The sequence below is a fragment of the Argopecten irradians genome, chromosome 13, assembly GCF_041381155.1.
Source record: "Argopecten irradians isolate NY chromosome 13, Ai_NY, whole genome shotgun sequence".
NCBI lineage: Eukaryota > Metazoa > Mollusca > Bivalvia > Pectinida > Pectinidae > Argopecten > Argopecten irradians.
The window spans coordinates 10,012,572-10,033,855 of NC_091146.1; the positions used below are offsets into that span (position 1 = coordinate 10,012,572).

Sequence of the window (21,284 nt, forward strand, 5' to 3'; positions counted from 1 at the left end):
TTTATTATGAGGTTTATATTCAGTATACCTACTTAGAGAAAATGGGGGTCTGATTTATTGATGTGCAACGGGAGGCTGAAAGTGCGCTACGGATGATATTTCCGTGCAACGGCTCAAAATTTCCACGTAACGGGACCGTTACGCGGAAAGGGCCTGGGGAGAACACTGTGTAACTCCAATATTTTGGTAGATATTTAATTTTTTTCTGATGTTTCAAAAGATAAAACTTCAGCCTTTCTATTGATGTGCATTTTTTTTTATATTTGCACGAAAATAAAATGACAGAAACAGCAACAAAAGTTTTAGGTGCGCAGAATTACCGGCCTGCACTGTATATTACACATAAAAAGCTTTAGTGTTGAAGGATGTTACACTTTTATAATATAACCATTTCTGTCAGATCAAGGTTATAAAGGACGCTTTGCATTTAAAACAGTAAGACTAGATTAGAAATGACACACTTTTGACATTTAGTTAAACTTCAACTTTTTACAATGTCTGTTCAATTAACAACTGTTTTATAAATATATCAATTATAAGATAAAATACACCATTAACATTGACAGAAGCTCTGTAACGCATATGACGAATATATTAAATTCAAAACCGAGACGTTCTTTGATTATTTTACTATTCGATATCTCAGTCGTGCTAAATATAATGTCATTTGGAAAATGTAAACAACACCTTGTGTTTACATTTTAATTCATTTTAGATTAATGCTACTCCATTATCTTAAGAAAAATAACTTTCAAATAGAACAGAATCATCACAGTTAATTGATGAAGCTGCACAATAGGGTTCATTACCAATCTTATCCTGAGGGTGTCGGTGACATGACCCGGCATCATACTAACAGGTTATTGTTCAAAACATGCTCGTACTCGCTTACAGTAAATAAAGTAATGCCTGTGCAAACTTCTTTGTTCTCGGCATAAATTTTAAAATAGTTCGTTAACGGAAACACTTGGATACCTTTGCAATTGTTGTGATGAGAAACATCCACCTGTCATCCACAGTATGCGAATATTCATCCAAAATTTAAGAGCTTCATCGCTTTGAAAAATCCAGGAAATGGCGCTTTTAGTTTACGTCCCAGAATTCAATGCTTCGTGACGCAACTTCCGGTTATTGGACCATGAGTCTGGAAGTTTCTACATGTTCGGAGAAACACAGCTGATTAAAAAGCATATTTCCACACCTAATTCACCAGTTTAAGCCCAGTTGTTATAGACACAAGGTATACAAGTGGTGTAAGAAACTTTTAAGTGAGATAATTTAATTCAAGGTAAGAGAAATTGTTCATATTTAATCGTTTGATTGGGTGTGTGGACATCTCCAACGCGTGCGTCTGCATTGTCAACGAAACGTGATGTGTCTCGTAGATGTGTATGGTAATACGTACGTGTTATAAGAATTACGGGTTAACTTAAATTTTGTTCTAAAAACTCGTTATTTCTTATTTAAACCGAAAAAAGTTCAGTGATCAAATAATTCTGAAAATAATGAATGACCTTTTAAATACCTTATTAACAATGAACAGGTTCCTGGTTTTGTTTTAACATGTCCAAACATTGTCTTTGTTTCTATTGATAATGAAACTTCGTGTTATATAACTGTAATTTGTGATCTTCAGCTTGCTAAGAGGTGGGTTTTTTCCTTTAAACAAATTGTATACATATTGGGTCGGGGAAAATCACATACCCCGATACTAGAAGTATGTTTTACTAAAAATAGATGGAATTGCTTAAAATTAACTTTTCTCAAACATTTTCACAAATCGCATTTATTTAACTATGAAACATAACACATATGCAAAAATTTGATTTGTTTTCATATCGGAATGTATTAATTGAAAATATATGCAATACTTTGAGAAAAGTTACATCAAGATCCTTAGTAACAGACGCTTCTACTGCACAAATTTCACTAAATTGTTCTTAATCTTGGCATATATAAATACAATTTTTTTGAAAAGTATAGCAAAATTGGAGATATTTGCAATTTAGGCTATTTCCAGTTACAAATCCATACTCCAATAGGGCTAAAATACTCTAGTTTGAGTATAATTCACAATTGTTAAGGTAGTGGTTTTACCCAAACTGCATATAATTGAACTGTAATTGGTACAACCGCTAATTATAACCCCTGCATATTCATATACATGTACATGGGTATTTTAAAATGAAATATTGACTTTAACTTCACTGATAATTAGTTTTTGTCCTTTTTAGTAGACAATGGTGAAGGAAACAGCGTACTACAAGACCCTGGGGGTTGATCCTAGTTGTACACCTGAGGAGCTGAAGAAAGCCTACAGAAAACTTGCTCTAAAATATCATCCAGACAAAAACCCTGATGAGGGAGAAAAGGTAAATTTGATAAATAGTCAAAATTAGAAGTGTCATTTAATGATTCCTGTTGAAATTTTACTCAAAACACCCTTGAATGAGGAGAAAAATTAAATTTTGACAAGTTATAGATAGGCATATTATAAGAACACGAGTAAGGGAAAAGGCTGGGATAAAAATGTTTGATAGTCCTTGGATTGCAAAACTAGAAATCTTATTGAAGTATCTGTGCAGTAATGCAAACATTAGAAATAGTAATATGTTCTGAATAAGGTTTATTACTGGCAACAGCTGGTATGTTAGTTATGGTAGAGCATCAGATCCATTTCATGTTTAGAGATTCCTGGGTTTGAACCAGGTCTGGTCGTCATCCTGGAATGTTATATTAATGGTGAGTTGAAACAACAAAATAATATCAATTAAAAGTTCATGTTATGCTTTATACTATTGTGATTATCTTGCAGTTCAAAGCAATCAGTCAAGCTTACGAAGTTTTAGCTGACCCAAAGAAAAGAGAACTGTATGACCGAGGTGGAGAGGAAGCCATTAAAGGCGGGGATGGAGGTGGTGGCGGCTTCCACTCACCAATGGACATTTTCGACATGTTCTTTGGAGGAGGTGGCGGCGGAAGACGAGGAAGAGGTCCATCCAAAGGCAAAGACGTTGTTCACCAGATCAAAGTTTCTCTAGAGGACCTGTACAAAGGCGCTACAAGAAAACTAGCTCTACAGAAAAATGTTATCTGTGATAAATGTGAAGGTAGGGTTTTCCAAGGATACTCATTCAATCTGATTAAAATACATTATTATCACTTCGTTTGATAAAGGATCTGACCGACAACGTCCTATTAGGGGTCATGTCTAGGTGACCTTCGGAAATGGCATCAAATTGTTGCCTGCAGAATTTTGAAAGGAGATATCAGGGGATGAAAGATTTTTAAAAAATTGTAGTCATCTTGCCTAAAGATCACAACAGAGTTAATTATAAACTGGGACGAAATGGGGTTTTCAACGGATGTAGTAAGGTTTAGAAAATGCAATTGATCTGATTTACAAATTGTATAAAGATCATCTGAACACGACCTCTTATGGGATGTTGTCAGATCCTTTATTTAAAGGAGTGGTTATATGGATCTGTATTTCAATCAGATTGGATATTCAGCTATACTATAGTAGATGGTTTTGATTCATATCCATTTTAATTTCCTTTTTTTTCTGTAACTCCATTTCAATTACATAAAGGGACTCCATGTAATCTGACAATGATCCCATTTATGGAACACTAGACACAGATTCAAATTTATAGTGCGATATATATTGTAGCGACCATTTTCAAGTGTTGTTTGATGCATCAGTTCAGTCTTGCGATGTCCATCATTTAAAGTATTTGTCTTTGGCTGAAGGAAGAAAGTGAATGATATGTGTCCATATTCCTTCAATATGAGCCGCCATCATTGTTGTAAAACCTCAAGGTGTATGTGATTCTTTGATTCCCCTCACAGCAATTTATGGGACGCGTCAGGATGCGTCCTACGTGTCTATATTAGTTAGGACACATCATTTTATAATAGTTTGCCTCAGTGGACGCTTCCCGATTTCAGTGGCTAAGTCCCACATTTTTTTGGACTTTGCAATCAAACGCATCCAAAAAATGGTGGCCTTGACAGGTGAGTCGGCTGGCAGAGAACACAGGTAAACTAACCAGGGTACGGATGCAAAACGTCAACCAAGCATGACAATTGGATCATGAATGGCAATAACCAATTAATTAATACTTCAGGCCCAATATCTTGGGTCATGTCACTTGATATTTTTGGCACATGGCCCACTTTCATCTTGATATGGTTGGCGTGTTGTGTACTCGGTGAGTGACAGCGCTTGTTAAGTGTTGAGGTTTTGTCTGCTATTTGATCGGTCATTTATCAGTTCTAAATTAAACATTTTGTTTGAATCCATACTAAATGTATATTATGTTTCATTTTTCAAAATTCTTTGGCAATATACAGAATGTATTTGCCGTAATTTCTGCGTTGGTCAGACAGACTACCTTTCAATTTAAAAACTATTTCTTACAATAACATGCATTATGTAAATTATATATTAACAATGAATAATCAATTCAGCATGTACTCCTTTTGAAAATTGACCTAATGAATCTTTTGAGTCTAAATTCATTTTTTTTTTAATGGAATGACAATGAATTTGAAGCCATCTTGGATTTTGGTAGTTAAAGTTTGTTATCGCTCTTTCTCAGAAAGTACTGAAAAGATCTTTCTCAAATTTCCTTATTGAATGATATAATTGAAATAAATCATATAGAAATGCGCTATTGCGAGGATTCAAATATATTTTGGGACTCACTGATTTTGTCTGGGACTCACTATTTTCAAAACTGGTGAGTCCAAGACTCACAAGAAAAATATCCTACATAAATTGCTGCCTCTTCAGAGGATTTCCTTTGATTGAACAAGATATTCATGAGAAACAAATCATATCTGATGTGTTTTGAAACATCATCAATTACATTAATAAACACTTACAGGGGCTTTTGGGGACCAATAATGAGGCCCCATTCCAAATGGAAATTATTTCAAAGCGATTTGTTTCCTCTCATTTGTTGATAGGAAAATGACACCTGTAGACACTCCTTCAATGTGAACTATGTTGTTTTAGGTCGAGGTGGTAAGGAGGGAGCCGTAGAGAAGTGTACTCCATGTCGTGGGACAGGCATGCAGGTACGGATACAACAGATAGGGCCTGGTATGGTCCAACAGATACAGAGTGTGTGTGGGGATTGTCAGGGACAGGGAGAGCGGATCAACCCCAAACACAGGTGCAAACATTGTCAGGGACGCAAAGTTATACGTGAACGCAAAATCCTCGAAGTCCACATTGACAAAGGTAAGTTAACGTTTGGTTCAGAAGATTTAGTGTGTTTTACTGAAGAAGCAGTTGAAGCAGTAGACTAGTTACTTGACAGATTGAAAGTTTCACAGTTTGAGGTTATGACATAATTGAACAGTCCAGGATGTGATTTCCTCTGATAGAACAATGTTATATGAGAAACATCATGTCAGATGAAACATCATAAAATAACTTCGTTAAACATTAAGGAGAGGTTTTTTTTGCAAAATTCAGGGACCGCGGTGGTTGAGTGTTTAAGATGTCCTAATATATTACCTCAAGCCCTCCATCTCTGGGATGCGGGTTCGAACTAATGTTGGACAGTTGCCAGATACTGATCTCAGATTGCTGGCTTGTGGTTTTTCTCTGGGTACTCCAGCTTTTCTCCACCATCAAACCTGGCACTTTCCTAACATGACCCTGGCTGTATAAAACCAAAATTTCTTGCAAAATTCAATTTTTTGTAATATTAAGGGGAATTCTCTACAAAATTCAAGAAATATCCTCCCTTTGCTGATAGGATCAACCACATCTCTGAACAGTGACATACAATACATTTTATACTGTGATAGCTTGTAATTGACAGTGATATAGTCATTTAAATCAGAAAATGGAAAGGTTTTAATTATTTATGCATTTCTAGATAGATCCATTGACTTAGGTCTTCCCAATTTAAGATTGATATTTAGCTTTTAACAAAAGATATTCTCCTGTTTGAATTATATAATACGGAGAAATGAAATGAAAATAGTGTTTTAAGACACAATTAATATGCGAAAGTTTATATCTGATTTCCTTCCCCATCCGTAAGAATTTCTCTATTTACTAAATATTTTGAAATATTAAAAGGCAAATGTAATTTAGATGCTTGTTTTACAACATAATTGATATTATAGGATTCAAAGACGGACAGAATATTCATTGATATTATAGGAATAAAAGATGGACAGAATATTCATTGATTTTATAGTAATGAAAGATTGACAGAATATTCATTAATTTTATAGGAATGAAAGATGGACAGAATATTCATTGATTTTACAGGAATGAAAGATGGACAGAATATTCGTTTCCATGGAGAAGGAGACCAGGAGCCTGGTTTGGAGGCGGGTGACATTATTATCGTTTTGGACGAAAAAGAACACCAAACATTCCGACGTCACGAGAACGACCTTATCATGGAGATGGAGTTACAACTGGTGGAGACACTCTGTGGCTTCCAGAAGACCATTCCTACACTAGATGACAGAACACTAGTACTCACAAATTTACCTGGTAAGGTTCAATCAAATTTGTTTCAAAAAATATTTATTCATTATTCAGAAAGATGTACATCAAAAATAACAGTGAGATTGTAAGAATTAAAAAATATGTGTAAAGCTTTAAAATCCTTTCCAAAGGTAACTCAATATGACAAATTTAGCTATATAGAATTGTGTTACCTGATGTAAATATTTCCTTTCCAGGGGAGGTAATAAAACATGGATCAATCAAATGTGTGATGAACGAGGGCATGCCAATATACAAGGACCCGTTTGAGAAAGGACGACTTATAATCAAATTCAATGTAAAATTCCCAGAAAAAATAGACCCTGCTTCCGTTGGCATGCTGGAAAAACTCTTACCCGCTCGGCAGGAAGTGATAATCCCTGATGAGGCTGAGGAACATGACCTCATCGACTATGACCCAAAGGCCCAGTCCAGTCGACGAAGAACGGAAGCTTACGGAGAGGACGAGGACGGTGAAGGCATGGGGGGTCAGCGAGTGCAATGTGCGTCACACTAATAGGACGAGAGATATTTTAGATATTTTTAATGATTTCTGCAGCCAGTGTTACTGGCGTATTTAGTATTGTGACTAGGAGATATTGGTGTGGGCAGGTGTCTATATACTACCCAGCTGTTTCAAAGGAGTATCTCTACACGTGGTTGATGATAGCTGTGATTTGAATGTGAATATAATTGTCAGACTCAATTAATTCATTCTGAAAAAGGTTACTGGTCAGATCTTTACGAACACAAGCTACCTGAACTATGGTCAGATACAAAACCAAGCTAGCTAATCTATGATCAGATACAAACACAAGCTTGCTAAACTATGGTCAGATACAAACACAAGCTCGCTAAACTATGATCAGATACAAACACAAGCTTGCTAAATTATGATCAGATACAAAAACAAGCTACTGAACGCTATTTTTGTGAGTGAAAAGGTTACTGGTCAGATACATACACAAGCTAGCTGAACTATGGTGAGATACAAACCCAAGCTAGCTGAACTAATAGTTCACTAAAGTAGGCTATTTTTGTGAAAGGAAGGTAACAGAAGATTCTGTTTTAATGGAAATTTGTTAATATCTGACACTAATTCTTGATGGAAGTTGTATGAATATAAGTACAATGAACCTGAAGTTTGATTCACAGAAATAAGAATATATTTCTGCTTTGTATATTAGTTACCTCTCTTTTAGGTCGGTATCCATTTTTTTCTGTGAAAAGCATGACGTTACACCTGCAAACAGATGATGTTGCAGTCAATGCCTACTTGATAAGGGCAGATAACTCTATAATATACAAATAGTGTATTATGAACAAACATATGGGTCCAATTTCCTGGGCCACCAATAATAACAACAGCCTTGTAAATATAGCCACAATCGATATATGTGTTACAGTGTTTTATTGTGTGATAATAAGTTCCGATACATTGTTATACATGGGCTGATATGAAATCTATTTATCCATTGTTGTGTGTGCAGGTCAAATTTTATATTAGTTGAAGCATTTTAAATTGTCCTGTTTTTAACATTTTATCTAGGTTTTATATTATTACAAAATATCCCTCAGATCTTTACATAAAAAAACCCAGCCATCGTGATCAGTTATCAGTTATCACTGATTATTGGATCGGCTGTTTGTACACTAAATAACTTTGATTTCCTCAGGTGGAGTAATCTAATTATAAGTGTATTCCATCTTTGCATATTACAGAGTTAGCTCCCTTGCAGGTAGGTATCCAGCATTCGAAATTAACACCTGTCTGTGACCGGCAACTTTATAGTCGGGCAGATAATTTTTACCATGTAGCTGGTCCTTTGACCGGGGAACTTTTGGTCCGGATAGAGGATATACAAAACAAAAATAGCAGTAGAATTGTAGAAAGGTCGAAGATCAGATTGTACAAAACAATTTTCGTAGTATTCTGGTTTTCAGTTAACTTTGATGAGAGACTACGATACTAATCCAGATATTTATATATATGCGGATATAATTTATTAGTAAAACTATCACTTTGCTGGTAATTATATAAACTACACAGTCTAACAAGGATGAATGTAATTTCGCAAGGACCGGTAACTTTTAGGGTCAACCGGTCCATAGAACCAGTAGGAAAAAATCTATAAGGGAGAACACTGTAGGTATATCGATTGTTACGTCATTGTTTTGTGAGCGCATCTCGCGTTGTTTTCTCTGAAAAGTATGGCGTTGCGCTCGCAAACTTGTTACGTCACAATCGAAACCTACCTGCAAGGGCAAATATCTCCGTAATATGCAAATACAGAATAATGAAGAGGTGAAGGATCAAACCTGTCCAGATATTTTACATTAGGGTCGTGGTACTTAAGCCATTCAGAGGTAGTAATGTTTCTATATCTGTCAGAGAGGCAATTCTAATTTATCAAATCAAATTGATACAAAAAAATTACAAAATCCATGATACCGTATCTGGCCTAATAAGCATATCAAGTTACAGACTTCATATATATATTACATTGAAACTTCTGTAAGTTTTCCAATAATTTCAAAACTTGTACATGTATATAATATGTACACAGCTGAAACATGTACAGTATGCTTGTAGATATACTTGAATATTTTATACATTATACCAGTCTGAATCAAATCGTATTAAAACATCCAATAGATACATGACATCATAAATTGATATTGCTGAATAAAATATAAAAGTGCATCACAAGTCTGTCCATTACATGTAATTTTAAGCAATATCGGCTTACAAGTAAGTAAATGTTCATCCTTGTCTGCTTTTATGAAGCGTTATTAGCCAGTACTTATCCGTATAAATATATCTATAGTATGACATTGATGTGGGTGGCTTATTTCTGGCAGATGTTATGTTGTGTATAGTGGAATTTAGATATTTAAGGAAACTGAAAATCTGTAAAGTGGGTGTTGATTTTGGGGGGATGAGGTAAATCGATATGTAATACTGCACTGTTGTACTGTACTGTACACATTTTACAATTGTTATAAAAGTTGCTTCCCCTTATGTTATAGCATTTGAATGTATAAAGCGGCTTATTTCTTCACATGATCCTTATACTGTTTCTATTGGTTGAATATCTTGCCATGGTGTATCATGATAAACAAATAAATAAATATTCAAAGCTATATCACTCCAGTGACCCACCAATAATTTTCGCAGTTTAAGATGAATTTGAAATAAAATCTTTTTGTATTTGGATGCATTTATGCCCTAGCTGAGGTATTGTATGTCAGTTTCTATGCTATGGCTTCCAGTATATTATTCTGTTTTACAATGTAGCAAGCGACAATATTATTTACGTTTCTGTGTAAGTGTTGTTCCAATCAAATAGCTCTCCTAAAAATATAATCTTGGCCTCCACGTCCTGTTTTTTGGTAGCACCAACAACAATTTTTTTTATTAATTTTTTGCATTACCTGATGCAGAAAGTTTCAAAAAAAATTTTAATGTCGCCTAGCAAGGTCAAAGTGTGCTATGGCAAGATGAAATGATCACTGTGTGTGAAAGATAAGTAGCCATACAATGCAAGTGGCTTTGTAGGAGAGATGTTTCACTGGAACGATCCTGTGTAGTTTATTTCATCCTCAATTCTTCAGGGGTTACTATCACTGACATACATATCCACCCCTGGACTATCGCATAGTAAAACACCTGAAATCAGTTCAGGAGGAAAAAACTTTGACCTATCACAGGCCTTCAGAGACTTCCTTTGAAGATAAGAGAGAGATTGATTCACAACTTCAAAATCATACAGTGTACCATTATTCAATTCTTTCAAACCTGTGTCTTCTGTTGCCTTCAATTTTGCTATGACATATTCCTGGGGTGGATATAACGACAGTGATAGTAACCTCTGGAGTATCAAGGATGAGTTTATTTATGCACCTCTGATTATTACTGTATACATAGAAATCACCTTATGATGAAATGGGAAGCAATTTATGTACTGTGTCTGTGTACTTCAGGATTCTGTATAGTTACAGTGTAAACAACTGGAACAAATATTATCATTGTGTTTTTAACTTTGACTAAAAACTCCAAATAAAATGATACTGTATAAAAAATCTTAAGTGTTTGTAATGCATAATACATTTTACTAAGTATGTGAAATAGTTAAACAAGTTTGGTAAATCAGGAATTTTCTGATCTGTTCAGCAATTTGACAAGTAATGCAAGAGCCCTAGAAACCTGATATTGGGTCTGTGACCAATCTGATTGAAATACAGATCCTAATAACCACTCCGTTCAATAGAGGATCCGACAACACCCCACCAGGAGTCATTTTCGGACGACCTTTATACCATGTGTTTTTGCAGATCAAATATATTTTCTGCACGTTGCTATATCGATTAAAAACGCCATTTTGTCCCAACATACATGTACGATTAGCTTTCTTTTGCTCTTTGGGCGAGATGACTACGTACACAGAAATAATTCTGAGAGATTTTCAAACAATTTCGTCCCCTGAAATTCACTGTCAAAACTTTGCAAGCAACAATTTGATTGACCATTTCCAAAGGTCACCTAGACATTACCCCTAATGGAATTTTGTCATATCCTATTTTACAACGTAATGATAATATGGATCTGTATTTTAATCAGATTGGGCCTGTGACATGCTTGAATGAAGGACGATCAATAGTAGTTTACTCAAATGAATGACCTTAATCTTCATTCAAGGTCACAGTGGTCAGTAATGCTAAACTATATTATGCGGAACTTGCCAATCAAGTATAGCATAGAGAAGTGAACGTCTGAGGATTGCTAAAAGTCATTAACCATATCTACATTGTATGTCAGACCTCAGTTTGAGGCCACAGACGTGTAAAAAAATATTAAAAGAGAATTAATCTTCGGACATTTCGGAATGACAGCCTATATGGGTTCTATCTTCATGGACCTGGCATTAGGGAATTCTCACTTATAAATCCTTGCCTGACACGAATGTTTAACTACACATATATCATAGTATACTTATAATACATAGAAATATCGAATTTTGCTACAAAAAATATGGCTCAAATGATTTTAACTTTTATAGCCGTGCCAGTTAGAGAGTGCTCAAAAACCAGCTCATTTTCAGGAATTTTCACGTTAATTCACAAACCTACAATTTTATGAGGAAATCTACATATATAAATTCTTACTAAACCGTCATGAAACAATACACGATGAAAACTGGGTTGATATACTAAAGTTCTAAGCCAAAAAAGTATACACATAGTTGGATTATATAAGCCACCAAAATATCTTGTAACAGATATGTATATATCTAAAATTCAAAACCCACTACGTACATTCAAAAGTACAACGAACCGGAAACTGTGGTCTGATGCCAATTTAACGTGGCAGTTATCCCTGTGTGGATTTGAATAGAAAAAAAATGAAAGATTTCTGGTGAAATTAGGACAAAGGGGAGATTTCGTGAAAGCGTTGGAAACGTTCGAGACATGGACGTTTCAGATATGAGGATTCTGTTGTTATTGTGTACAATGTCTTTGTACTTATTTATGTCGTTTACGTCTACATAGGAGATGACACTTTGTTGTGTACACGATCAAATCTGCACGTTACAATTAAATTAGGACAGAGATAATGTTATAGATCAAACCATTTAGTGATGCAGTTTGTGTGGATCTAATTTGATAATTTGTAAAGGGCTCAATATCTTTAAACATCAAGCCTGATTAACCAATCACTGAACACAATAACAAAATCTTGTGAAAGTGAAATAGTTATCTATTATTTATTGATTTTAAAATGAATAACAATGATTTGTTTTAAAATAAATATTTCTCTCTCTCTCACAAACTCAACAAAACAACGAATATACATTTGTATTAACTTAATATCATTCATGTAAGCTTTTAGTGTTTTTATATTATAAATAAATTATATTTAAAAGAAATATACATGTAATATGAACAAATCTACGTTGTGCCATTGTTTAAAATATACATCTTTTAAGATGTTCTCATAATACAGTACTATAGCAATGAAAGTGAAGAGTCGACTCAGGGTCATCTGCACCCATGCATCCATGAGTGTATGTGTACGTGCCCAAACATTCACACACATTTAATGTTTCTCACTAGTATTGTCCCAGTTTTAATTTACTGACGTTTTAATTAAATCACAAATATGAGTGCATGTTTGTTTGTTCTGTGATACTGTACTGTAATCCACCCGCTCGTCGTGTTCGAACTGTTATCTTGGTACTTTGGGTCTACACAGTATCTCCATTTGACACAGTATCATTTCACAGAGTCCTTCACCATTTGATCATTCCAGCTTTTTTAGGAACACTTGGGGTTGCCTTTTATGGGGAAATGTTTCCATATCACTTGAGAGTTTATAATTCCCGATTACACTTTACATGTATCGCGTCCATTACCACGAATTTGACGGAGAATTTGACATCTCCATAGCAATGATTCTGACGTCATCAAAACGGGGTTCTATCGTCGTCAATGGGTTCCCCTTCACCAATCACAGGCATGCCGCCGTACCTACCACAAAGAAGATAGTGAATGGAGAGAATATTTGATGTAGTAAATAACGTCATTTCTTTTTTCGTGCTAATATTTATCACGATTGCTGAAACAAGTGCAACCAGTATCCTTTATTACGATTACGTAAACGTAGCACCACTAATAATGTAAACGAGACTCGAGTCGAGTAAACATTTTAACATTCTTATATATTACAGTTACTTCCCTTCGTTCTACTCCGTCAGTACTGACGGAGTGAAACCAAGGGCAATAACTCTGATAGATCCGAATGATTTATTACTTACTGGTCATAATCATACGTGTCAACACCTTGTATACTGTGATTACTCCACTTCCGGTTATTATCCTGGGCTACATCCGGTTGACTGAAAATACATGCAGACATCATATATATACAAATATGTGTGTAACATCAGATAGGACAACCAATCACTAGCATATATCCAAATTATCGAAGTTAATTAACCATATTTTACCACTTTGGTCTGTGCCATTATTCTCATGCCATTATTCTCATTTCATACGTTGACATGTTTATAAACCCGATGCAGATCAATTATCAGAGTTACAAGTGGTTAATTGTCAACAAAAATATATTTTTGTGTAGTTTTAGAAATATCAAGTTATTTTTTTAATGACAACGATATATAATGTACACATGCATTGCGTTAATGTTTCAAACCTTTGAAAACGCGCACGTTACATTGTTTGTGTATTTGTCTTTGTGTATACTATTGAATATCGTTTTGTCAATGTTTTACGTACATGTGATGCCATTGAAGATCGAAATCCCCATCAAAGGAGCTGTCATAACTCGACAGTCTCTGTCGCCATCTTTCCTGCTCGTCCCCGAGATACGACTGATTGACATATGTTGCTATGGTATCTATATCCGGTGGCGGTGAACGAGATCGCGGTTCGTCTACAGTCACTTCCGTTTGTACTGGCTCTGTGTATCTCTTTTCCTCTGGGAAGTACTGCATGGACGATACGGATTCCGTACTTCTGCCCATAAAATTACTACAACAAAAAAGAAATAGTTATGTTTATTTGGTACAATACGTAGCTATCTGCTTCGCAGACAATTGGATGCTGTTTTTATGGGTAATTTTGTTTTAAATTTTTAGCATAATGTCTTCTTGATGTGAAAATAATTTGAACTTTGTCCTACTACACATGCTGATCGACAGTATGTATGTTTATGATGTCAGCTGGTAAAATGAACTTACTTTTCTGCGTATTTCTTTTTATCCTTGAAACAGATGATCCTTGTTAGGACCACGGTGAAGACAATGAGACAGAGGGCACCACAGATCGCGAACACCCCCAGGTAGATCTTTGTAGAGTCCGGGATACCGTATACAACATCTACAGTGTGAACGGAACATATCATGTTAACGTGACACAATGCAAGGGATACTATAAACCTGTACAAAATGTATAGACAGGGCAATTTCGATAACCAGAGTAACGTCATTGCATTGCACATTCCGTCATTATCAGGGTTATTTCCCTTCGTTTTAATCCGCCATTATCAGAGTTACTTCCCTTCGTCAATCTTTCCCAGGGTTCATTGCGGTCCCCACAATTGAACGCAATAAACTCTAGGAGAGGTTGTCCCTTAGTTTCAGTCCATGATCATTCGTTTCTTTCCGTCGTTTTAATCCGCAATTATTAAAGTCACTTCCTTTTAATTCACACCTCAGTATCAGAGTTACTTCCTTTTATTTAACTCCTTCAGTATCAGAGTTATTTCCCTTCGTTTACCCCGTCAGTATTTAGTCGGTGAAACGAAGGAACATAATTTGAATAGATCAGAATGGGGCAATTTATATTGGGAAACTTAAAAGTAATGGGCCGCATTTTATGTAATCAGAAAAATGTTATTCCATAAAAGGAGGATAATGGCTTTATCATATAAAGAGAATAACATATTAATTGCTTGGGATACAATATGTCCCAATAGTCTTTGGTTTGTTTATCCTTTCCAAGAACAAGTCAATTTTGACTTGTTATTGGAAAGGATAAATAATCTGATTTTGTACATCTAAAACATCTAAAGGTAGATCTATTGTGGAGTCTGATGCTATTGCAGCGTTTTAAAGGCCATGATAGAGAATCATGTAAAATAGTTCAAATTGAAAACTCATAAAAATAATTTTGTAATTACGAGATTTTTAATATAACAAAACCTACCACTGCAATGAGGTAAAGCGTCTGCATCCCATTGTCCTGATATTAAACACGTGATCGTATCTTGTCCAATGACATTATAGCCTTCTGGACATGTAATATCAACAGTTGTTCCTACAATCCTTTGTTCGGTACTGAACACAATATCCGGTGTGGGATGAGAAGCATTTGTAAGCGGAAGTTCTGTTATTCGTGAACACTCTGAAATGAAAACGTTATGAAGTAAGAATACAAGGAATAATCAAATAAAGAAAAAAAACACAGTTTTATCAAAATCAAACAAGTAGTTAAGGAGGAGGTGTCAGGACAATTTTACGGACAAACAGACAGACGGTCGGATAAAAAGACAACTTAATTCGTTCGTTGTGGTTGCGGGGATGGGTGGATATAATACATTTTCAGACAAAATGTTCTTCGACACAAAAAAATCCCCGAAAACTTAATAATTATATTTTTCATCATTGTAAACGGATTCTCCGTGTGTATTACAGCAACAAAGCTAATCAAATATATAGGAATCAATTGATCATTCTCTCACAATTGCGACACACCGGGGTATTAAATCGTACCCATTGATTTCTTACCCGGAAGTCCATGATCGGCCATATTTTCTGTCGTTATTCCTTACTTCAGTTAGTTGAAATTAATAATCGTCAAAATCTTCCAAACATTTTACACCAGAGTCATTTTGTGATAGCGGCTTCACATCAACAGTTAAATGCGCCAAAACAATAAGGATTCCACTTTTTATGTTACACATCGCACCAACATCTGAAAAATAAAAATACCAATAATTCACTGTCCGTGGAAAAACCAAACGATCATCAGTAATGAAGTAAATTGCATTAAGATCAACATACATTCTACATGTAACGATACCTGTATCACATGTTTGTAACATTCCATATTTAGGATTTTATTGAATGGCATCGATGAAGTTTGAGATTTTACACGTACAAGAGTAACACATGAGTAACGTGAAGGGAGGCAAATTATTTCAAATTCATAATCACGTCGGCCTATTTAAGGAAAAAGTATGTGGTTATAATGTTTCTCCATACACCAAAAGCAAAATATTATCTTCGTCCCTTATGGAAAATAAAACAAAATAAACCTACAAATTATACGGTATTGATCACGATTACGTTTGATACCTTAGAAATACCTATACGACAAGTATCTGTGTACACTTTACCCATACTGGAACTATAGATCACCATACAAATGCATCAAAATGCCATCTGAAAGATGATAATTTTTATTTTCAGATTAATTTGCCTTTCAGATTCAATCATGCACCTGGAAGGTTAACTTGTACAGTGATCTTGGTAGTTCCAACAGGCCACACGACAGAATAGTCGCCAACGTTTATTGAATCCAGTTTCTCCATTATAAACCCGAATTTCAGAACATTCTTAGACTAGATGGTCTAAGACAGTTTGAACTTATTTCCTAACCCAATTCAGTTAAGTACATGCTAATGAAGCTACTGTTGTAGCGGAAAAGATATCACCTTCTGACTCACTTCTACATTGTATCTTTTCCGCTACAACAGCATCCTCGATATTCCAGGGGTTCCGATCGGAAGTGATCGGAACCCCTGGAGTATCGAGGATGCTACAACAGTAGCTAATGCTAATGCAAACCAGTTTGATGTGATAAGCATGCCCATCAAGTAAAGATCAATCATGAGATATATATATACAATGTTTATATATACGTCTCCGTTCCGTCACCATTGATCTTTGACTAACACGCCTGGTAATTAGTATATATCAATTATATTCTTCTCTAGAAAATCTAATCCGCGGGACGTTTTCCAAATTCTCAGGTTAGCACGTGTTATTGTATTCTGACCTGACAGAGGTACATTTTTTGTACTACCATTTGTTTTAGAATAAGATCTGTCTGCGTTAACGGATGACGTAAAGGGAAGTTACTGTGATGAATCAGAATGGTGGTATTGGTAATCTAACGTACACTATAGAAACCGAGAGTGAATACCATACATTTCAAATTTTATTTCTTTACTTCAAAAATGTCAAAAAGACAATTTTAAAACTAAGAAATGAAACCCGTAAAAACAAACGCACGTGAAGCAGCACTTTGTGACGATTGTACGCCGACAGTCATCCATTGATATCCTCATTGCCCTCTCCCATTCCTAGCGAGGACATAACGAAATAACAAATCAACGTTATTTTTACTTCGTTTATCAACGGATTTCGTCAAAATGAGCAGGAGAATAAAAAAATATTTCGCCTCTTTTATTGAAAGAAATGAAAATTCTCACACGTTTACATGTAAATATCAGCTGTAATATGGCAAGGTTAAGACAGGCGGCGATCGCGATCTACGTTCTTTTCTGGCCCTGGCCAAAAAACAGTTACATTTTAAGACACCAACCATGTGTATTCTTTATGTACGACGCATTAAAACTACTGTTACATATTATACTATATGTCAGCTTTGACAAGGTGTCCGGTGGAAGTAGACTGACCACATGTCGTGGTCATCTTTCCGAGAGGTCGTAAAACACCACTCCCACTCGCCAGTACATGTATAAGAAATAAAGGTGTAAGTTATATGAGCAAAATATGAATAAACATGACATGTATAACTCATCTTACAGGAAGTCACGTCAACTAAATCTCGTTAAAACTACAAACACATTCATTTTGTTTTAATATTATGATAAAGCTACATGTCACATATAATGTCACGCGGTTTATGACAGGTTCCTATTCGGACATCTGTGATAATATTTATTTGTTTTAATCTACTCGAACATGCGTAATATTCTAAGTTTAAAAAGTAAAATACAAAGCTTCACTTGTAATATGATAACCGTTTCTTTATTGTGATATATTGCTTTAACGTATTTACCTATGTTTCCTTTAGCTAATCCTTCTTAACACTTCTCAATTCCTGTAACCCTTGCGTCAGTTAATTAGCAACTATTGCATATCACGTTTAGACTAAGTGCTGTTTACATGTTTGTTCCTGTATGTTTTGTATATTATCATTTTGTATTACTTGAATATTCACTTTAGGCCTGGTTTGGAAGTGTAGAGTTGGATATTTCTCCGCTCCACACCCGACTGTAATAAATCAGTATATAAGAAAATTTCATCTTTGGATTCTCCTTTTTCACAGACTACATTAAAGCTATTTCCCAAATACACTAGCTGTAGCGCTGTGCAAGTTGGTGTGAAAATATCTGGGTAAGTCCACTTTTTAGCTGGACTACGATACGGTCACTCATTACTAAGACTTGATAAGTGCAAGGAACATATAGTTTTTACAAATGAAAACTGGATATTTCACCAGGGTAACACGCACATGTTAAACCCTTGCCATGGACTTTGCCAGCGTTTTGGGACACTACCTCAGATGAACTACAGAGGACCAGTTTTAAGTGAGTGTAGAAAATGTGGAAGAGGTGGAATTCTTTATTCAGACCATCGCTTTTCTTGTCCCGCTAAAAATGTGTCGTGTTTTAAGTGCGGAAATCTTGGACATTTCTCAAGAATATGCTTCAAAAAAGTGAATCGAGAGAAGTCAACGCCTCGGAAATGTCCGGCAGTGAAAAGTAGCAATAAAACAAAGTCCCGCGCTAAGAAGATAAGAGATCAACAGAGAATTAAAACTTTCAGATTAAAAAGGGAATTTTTCGCCTCTGCACCCTTTGCATCTGTTTCCAATGATGAGCTGGTCAAGATGCAAATTAAACCAGGTAGTGGACAGACAAGTGAAACATCAAAACGGCAGGTAAAGCAGATCAACGTTCTTAGTGACAGGTGCCATGTGTTAAATGACGAAAAGGAAAAATTACTGAAACTTATCACATCTCTCGAAACAAAGTGTGAACGAATTCAAACCAGCGCAGAACGTGAAATAAAACTTTCGAACCAAATTGAAACATTGCAAGCAACAAACAGGCAACTGCAGCAAGCGATAAGTAAACATTTAAAGACGTCAACGGAACAGGGAATTATAGACACAAATAAACGCAGAAAATATCTAAATTCGCGAATAGAATATTTGGAGCAGGAGAACAACTACTATCAACTTGACAAAAACAGAAAATACAAATTGAACATCTCGAGAGAGAGAACTGGACATTGAGCGACATAAAAAGGTCGCTGTGACAAAAATAGTACCCAGGACTGTAGGACATTTAGACCACAGTGTCATCGTCGGTAATATGCGACACGAAGACGTGTCTTATCAAAGGAGGGAGCAAACTGTCACGCGGTTTATGACAGGTTCCTATTCTGACATCTGTGATGTTATCTATTTGTTTTAATCAACTCGAACATACTTAATATTCTAAGTTTAAAAGTAAAATACAAAACTTCACTTTGGATATAATAACCGTTTCTTTATTGTGATATATTGCTTTAACGTATTTACCTATGTTCCTTTAGCTAATCCTTCTTAACACTTCTCAATTGCGTCAGTTAATTAGCGACTATTGTATATCACGTTTAGACTAAGTGCTCATAATGAGGAAAAACGGTATAAAGCTAGTATATCAATAATCCGAAATAAAAGGCCAAAATAAATAAATTCAAAGTAAAATCAAAATCATTTCTATGGAATATATATTCAGCCACTATAGGGCCTTCTTCAGTCCGAAATAACACTAAGAAGTCCGAAAGACTAAGTGCTGTTTACATGTTTGTTCCTTTATATTTTGTATATTATCATTTTGTATTACCTGAATATTCACTTTAGGCCTAGGTTTGGACGTGTTGGAAGTGTAGAGTTGGATATTTCTCCGCTCCACACCGACTGTAATAAATCAGTATTTCCTTTTTCACAGACTACATTAGAGCTATTTCCCCAATACACTAGTTGTAGCGCTGTGAAAAATCAACTGTCAAATTATCTTTTTTACGGTGTATAATGCAAGTGTCTGTGCATGCGCGTGCGTGCTTAAGACGAAACAAAGAACATGCACTACTAACAGCCATGCATAGGTGTGCATGTTCGTTTTTGCCATTTTCATGTTTAATTCCCACTTTGCATAGATCTCTTGTTTTCTTAAGTCACCAATACCTGTAAGTTACCGACTCAATGTCGTGTAATATATAATACATGTATATGCATATCGTTCGCTATAATACATGCACCTGAAGGACGAAATTACATAACATTTATCGTATATAAATTTACCCGGATAAACAATACAATGTACTTGACACAGTCACAACAATATTATAACCACCTAACCATGTAGAATACATTCGCATTAAGGATGTATTCTTCTGTGGTTTCAGTCCCGTTGAAGTCTCGTTTCGACATAGATCAAAGAAGTTATGAGATTTTCAAATAAAATCTCTCAATATCTGTAGCAAGTTGCCAGTTGTAAATTTTGTCGAAAAATTACATTTCTATTTTTGGCAGATTTTTGTATACGGGGATTTTAAGAAATGATCCATTTGGCGGCCATTTTGAAATTGTGTCTTTTTTCGCTTTGAATAGAGCCACAGTTTTTACCATTTTTTACTGAAATTGTTTTTACATCAATGCGCCAGCATTTTTAGCTTTATCGAGCTAATTTTTGCTGTAAATCTTTACTAGGTTCATGGTAATTAAGATATGGAGCATCAATGTGTGAAATAATACACTTTTGTCATTTTAATTTTACATTTAATATCAATTTTATCACTTTTATTTTTTACTCTAAAATACTGAAAAATAACAAATATTCAAATGGGGCAAAAAAGTAAGCACACGGACCCCCAATTTTTCTGCCTGATTTAGAAAGAGCAACCCTTTTCCTATTGATATGCAAAATATTGACAAAAGTTTAATACCAGAAACTTTTTCTGTATAGGGTTAAATTTGGCAAAAATGGTTGAAAATGGTGCATTTTGTAGCTCAAAATTAAGGGGTAGGGGTGGCATATGTTGTTATTCTGAGAAAAAATATTACTCTTATTTATCATAAAGGGTATATTTTTAAAGAAGACTACTGGAAAAATAAATTTCTACAAAAATCCATACATATTAAACATCTCATTAGGAAA

The 21,284-nt window shown here is 35.1% G+C and overlaps 3 protein-coding genes across 6 annotated transcripts in view; 1 reads left to right on the forward strand and 2 right to left on the reverse strand.

The window, feature by feature from the left end:
• LOC138305900 (centrosomal protein of 78 kDa-like) overlaps positions 1 to 1,093 on the reverse strand; it is a 97,457-nt gene extending 96,364 nt beyond the window's left edge. The window contains exon 1 of the mRNA XM_069246174.1: positions 976 to 1,093. The gene's annotated coding sequence lies outside the window, so the exon portion shown is untranslated. The remainder of the gene's footprint in view (positions 1 to 975) is intronic.
• A 20-nt stretch (positions 1,094 to 1,113) lies between these two features.
• On the forward strand, positions 1,114 to 10,606 carry LOC138305901 (dnaJ homolog subfamily A member 1-like). 4 transcript variants are annotated; one of them, XM_069246177.1, is made up of 6 exons: positions 1,114 to 1,240; positions 2,235 to 2,372; positions 2,816 to 3,110; positions 5,024 to 5,251; positions 6,299 to 6,529; positions 6,721 to 10,606. In XM_069246177.1, the coding sequence occupies exons 2-6, from the start codon at positions 2,241 to 2,243 to the stop codon at positions 7,038 to 7,040; spliced, it is 1,206 nt and encodes a 401-aa protein (XP_069102278.1). In that variant the 5' UTR covers positions 1,114 to 1,240; positions 2,235 to 2,240; the 3' UTR covers positions 7,041 to 10,606. The 4 variants fall into 4 exon arrangements, with proteins under 4 accessions (XP_069102278.1, XP_069102279.1, XP_069102276.1 ...); XM_069246178.1 differs by having other exon boundaries at positions 1,119 to 1,288; positions 2,238 to 2,372; XM_069246175.1 differs by having other exon boundaries at positions 1,120 to 1,288.
• Positions 10,607 to 12,144: 1,538 nt separating this feature from the next.
• Positions 12,145 to 15,932, reverse strand: LOC138306468 (uncharacterized). The gene is made up of 6 exons (XM_069246931.1): positions 15,832 to 15,932; positions 15,251 to 15,448; positions 14,284 to 14,422; positions 13,820 to 14,074; positions 13,339 to 13,419; positions 12,145 to 13,051 (listed from the first exon to the last, which is right to left on the reverse strand). Exons 1-6 carry the CDS (start codon positions 15,851 to 15,853, stop codon positions 12,988 to 12,990), a joined length of 759 nt encoding a protein of 252 aa, XP_069103032.1. The 5' UTR covers positions 15,854 to 15,932; the 3' UTR covers positions 12,145 to 12,987.
• Positions 15,933 to 21,284: the final 5,352 nt, after the last annotated feature.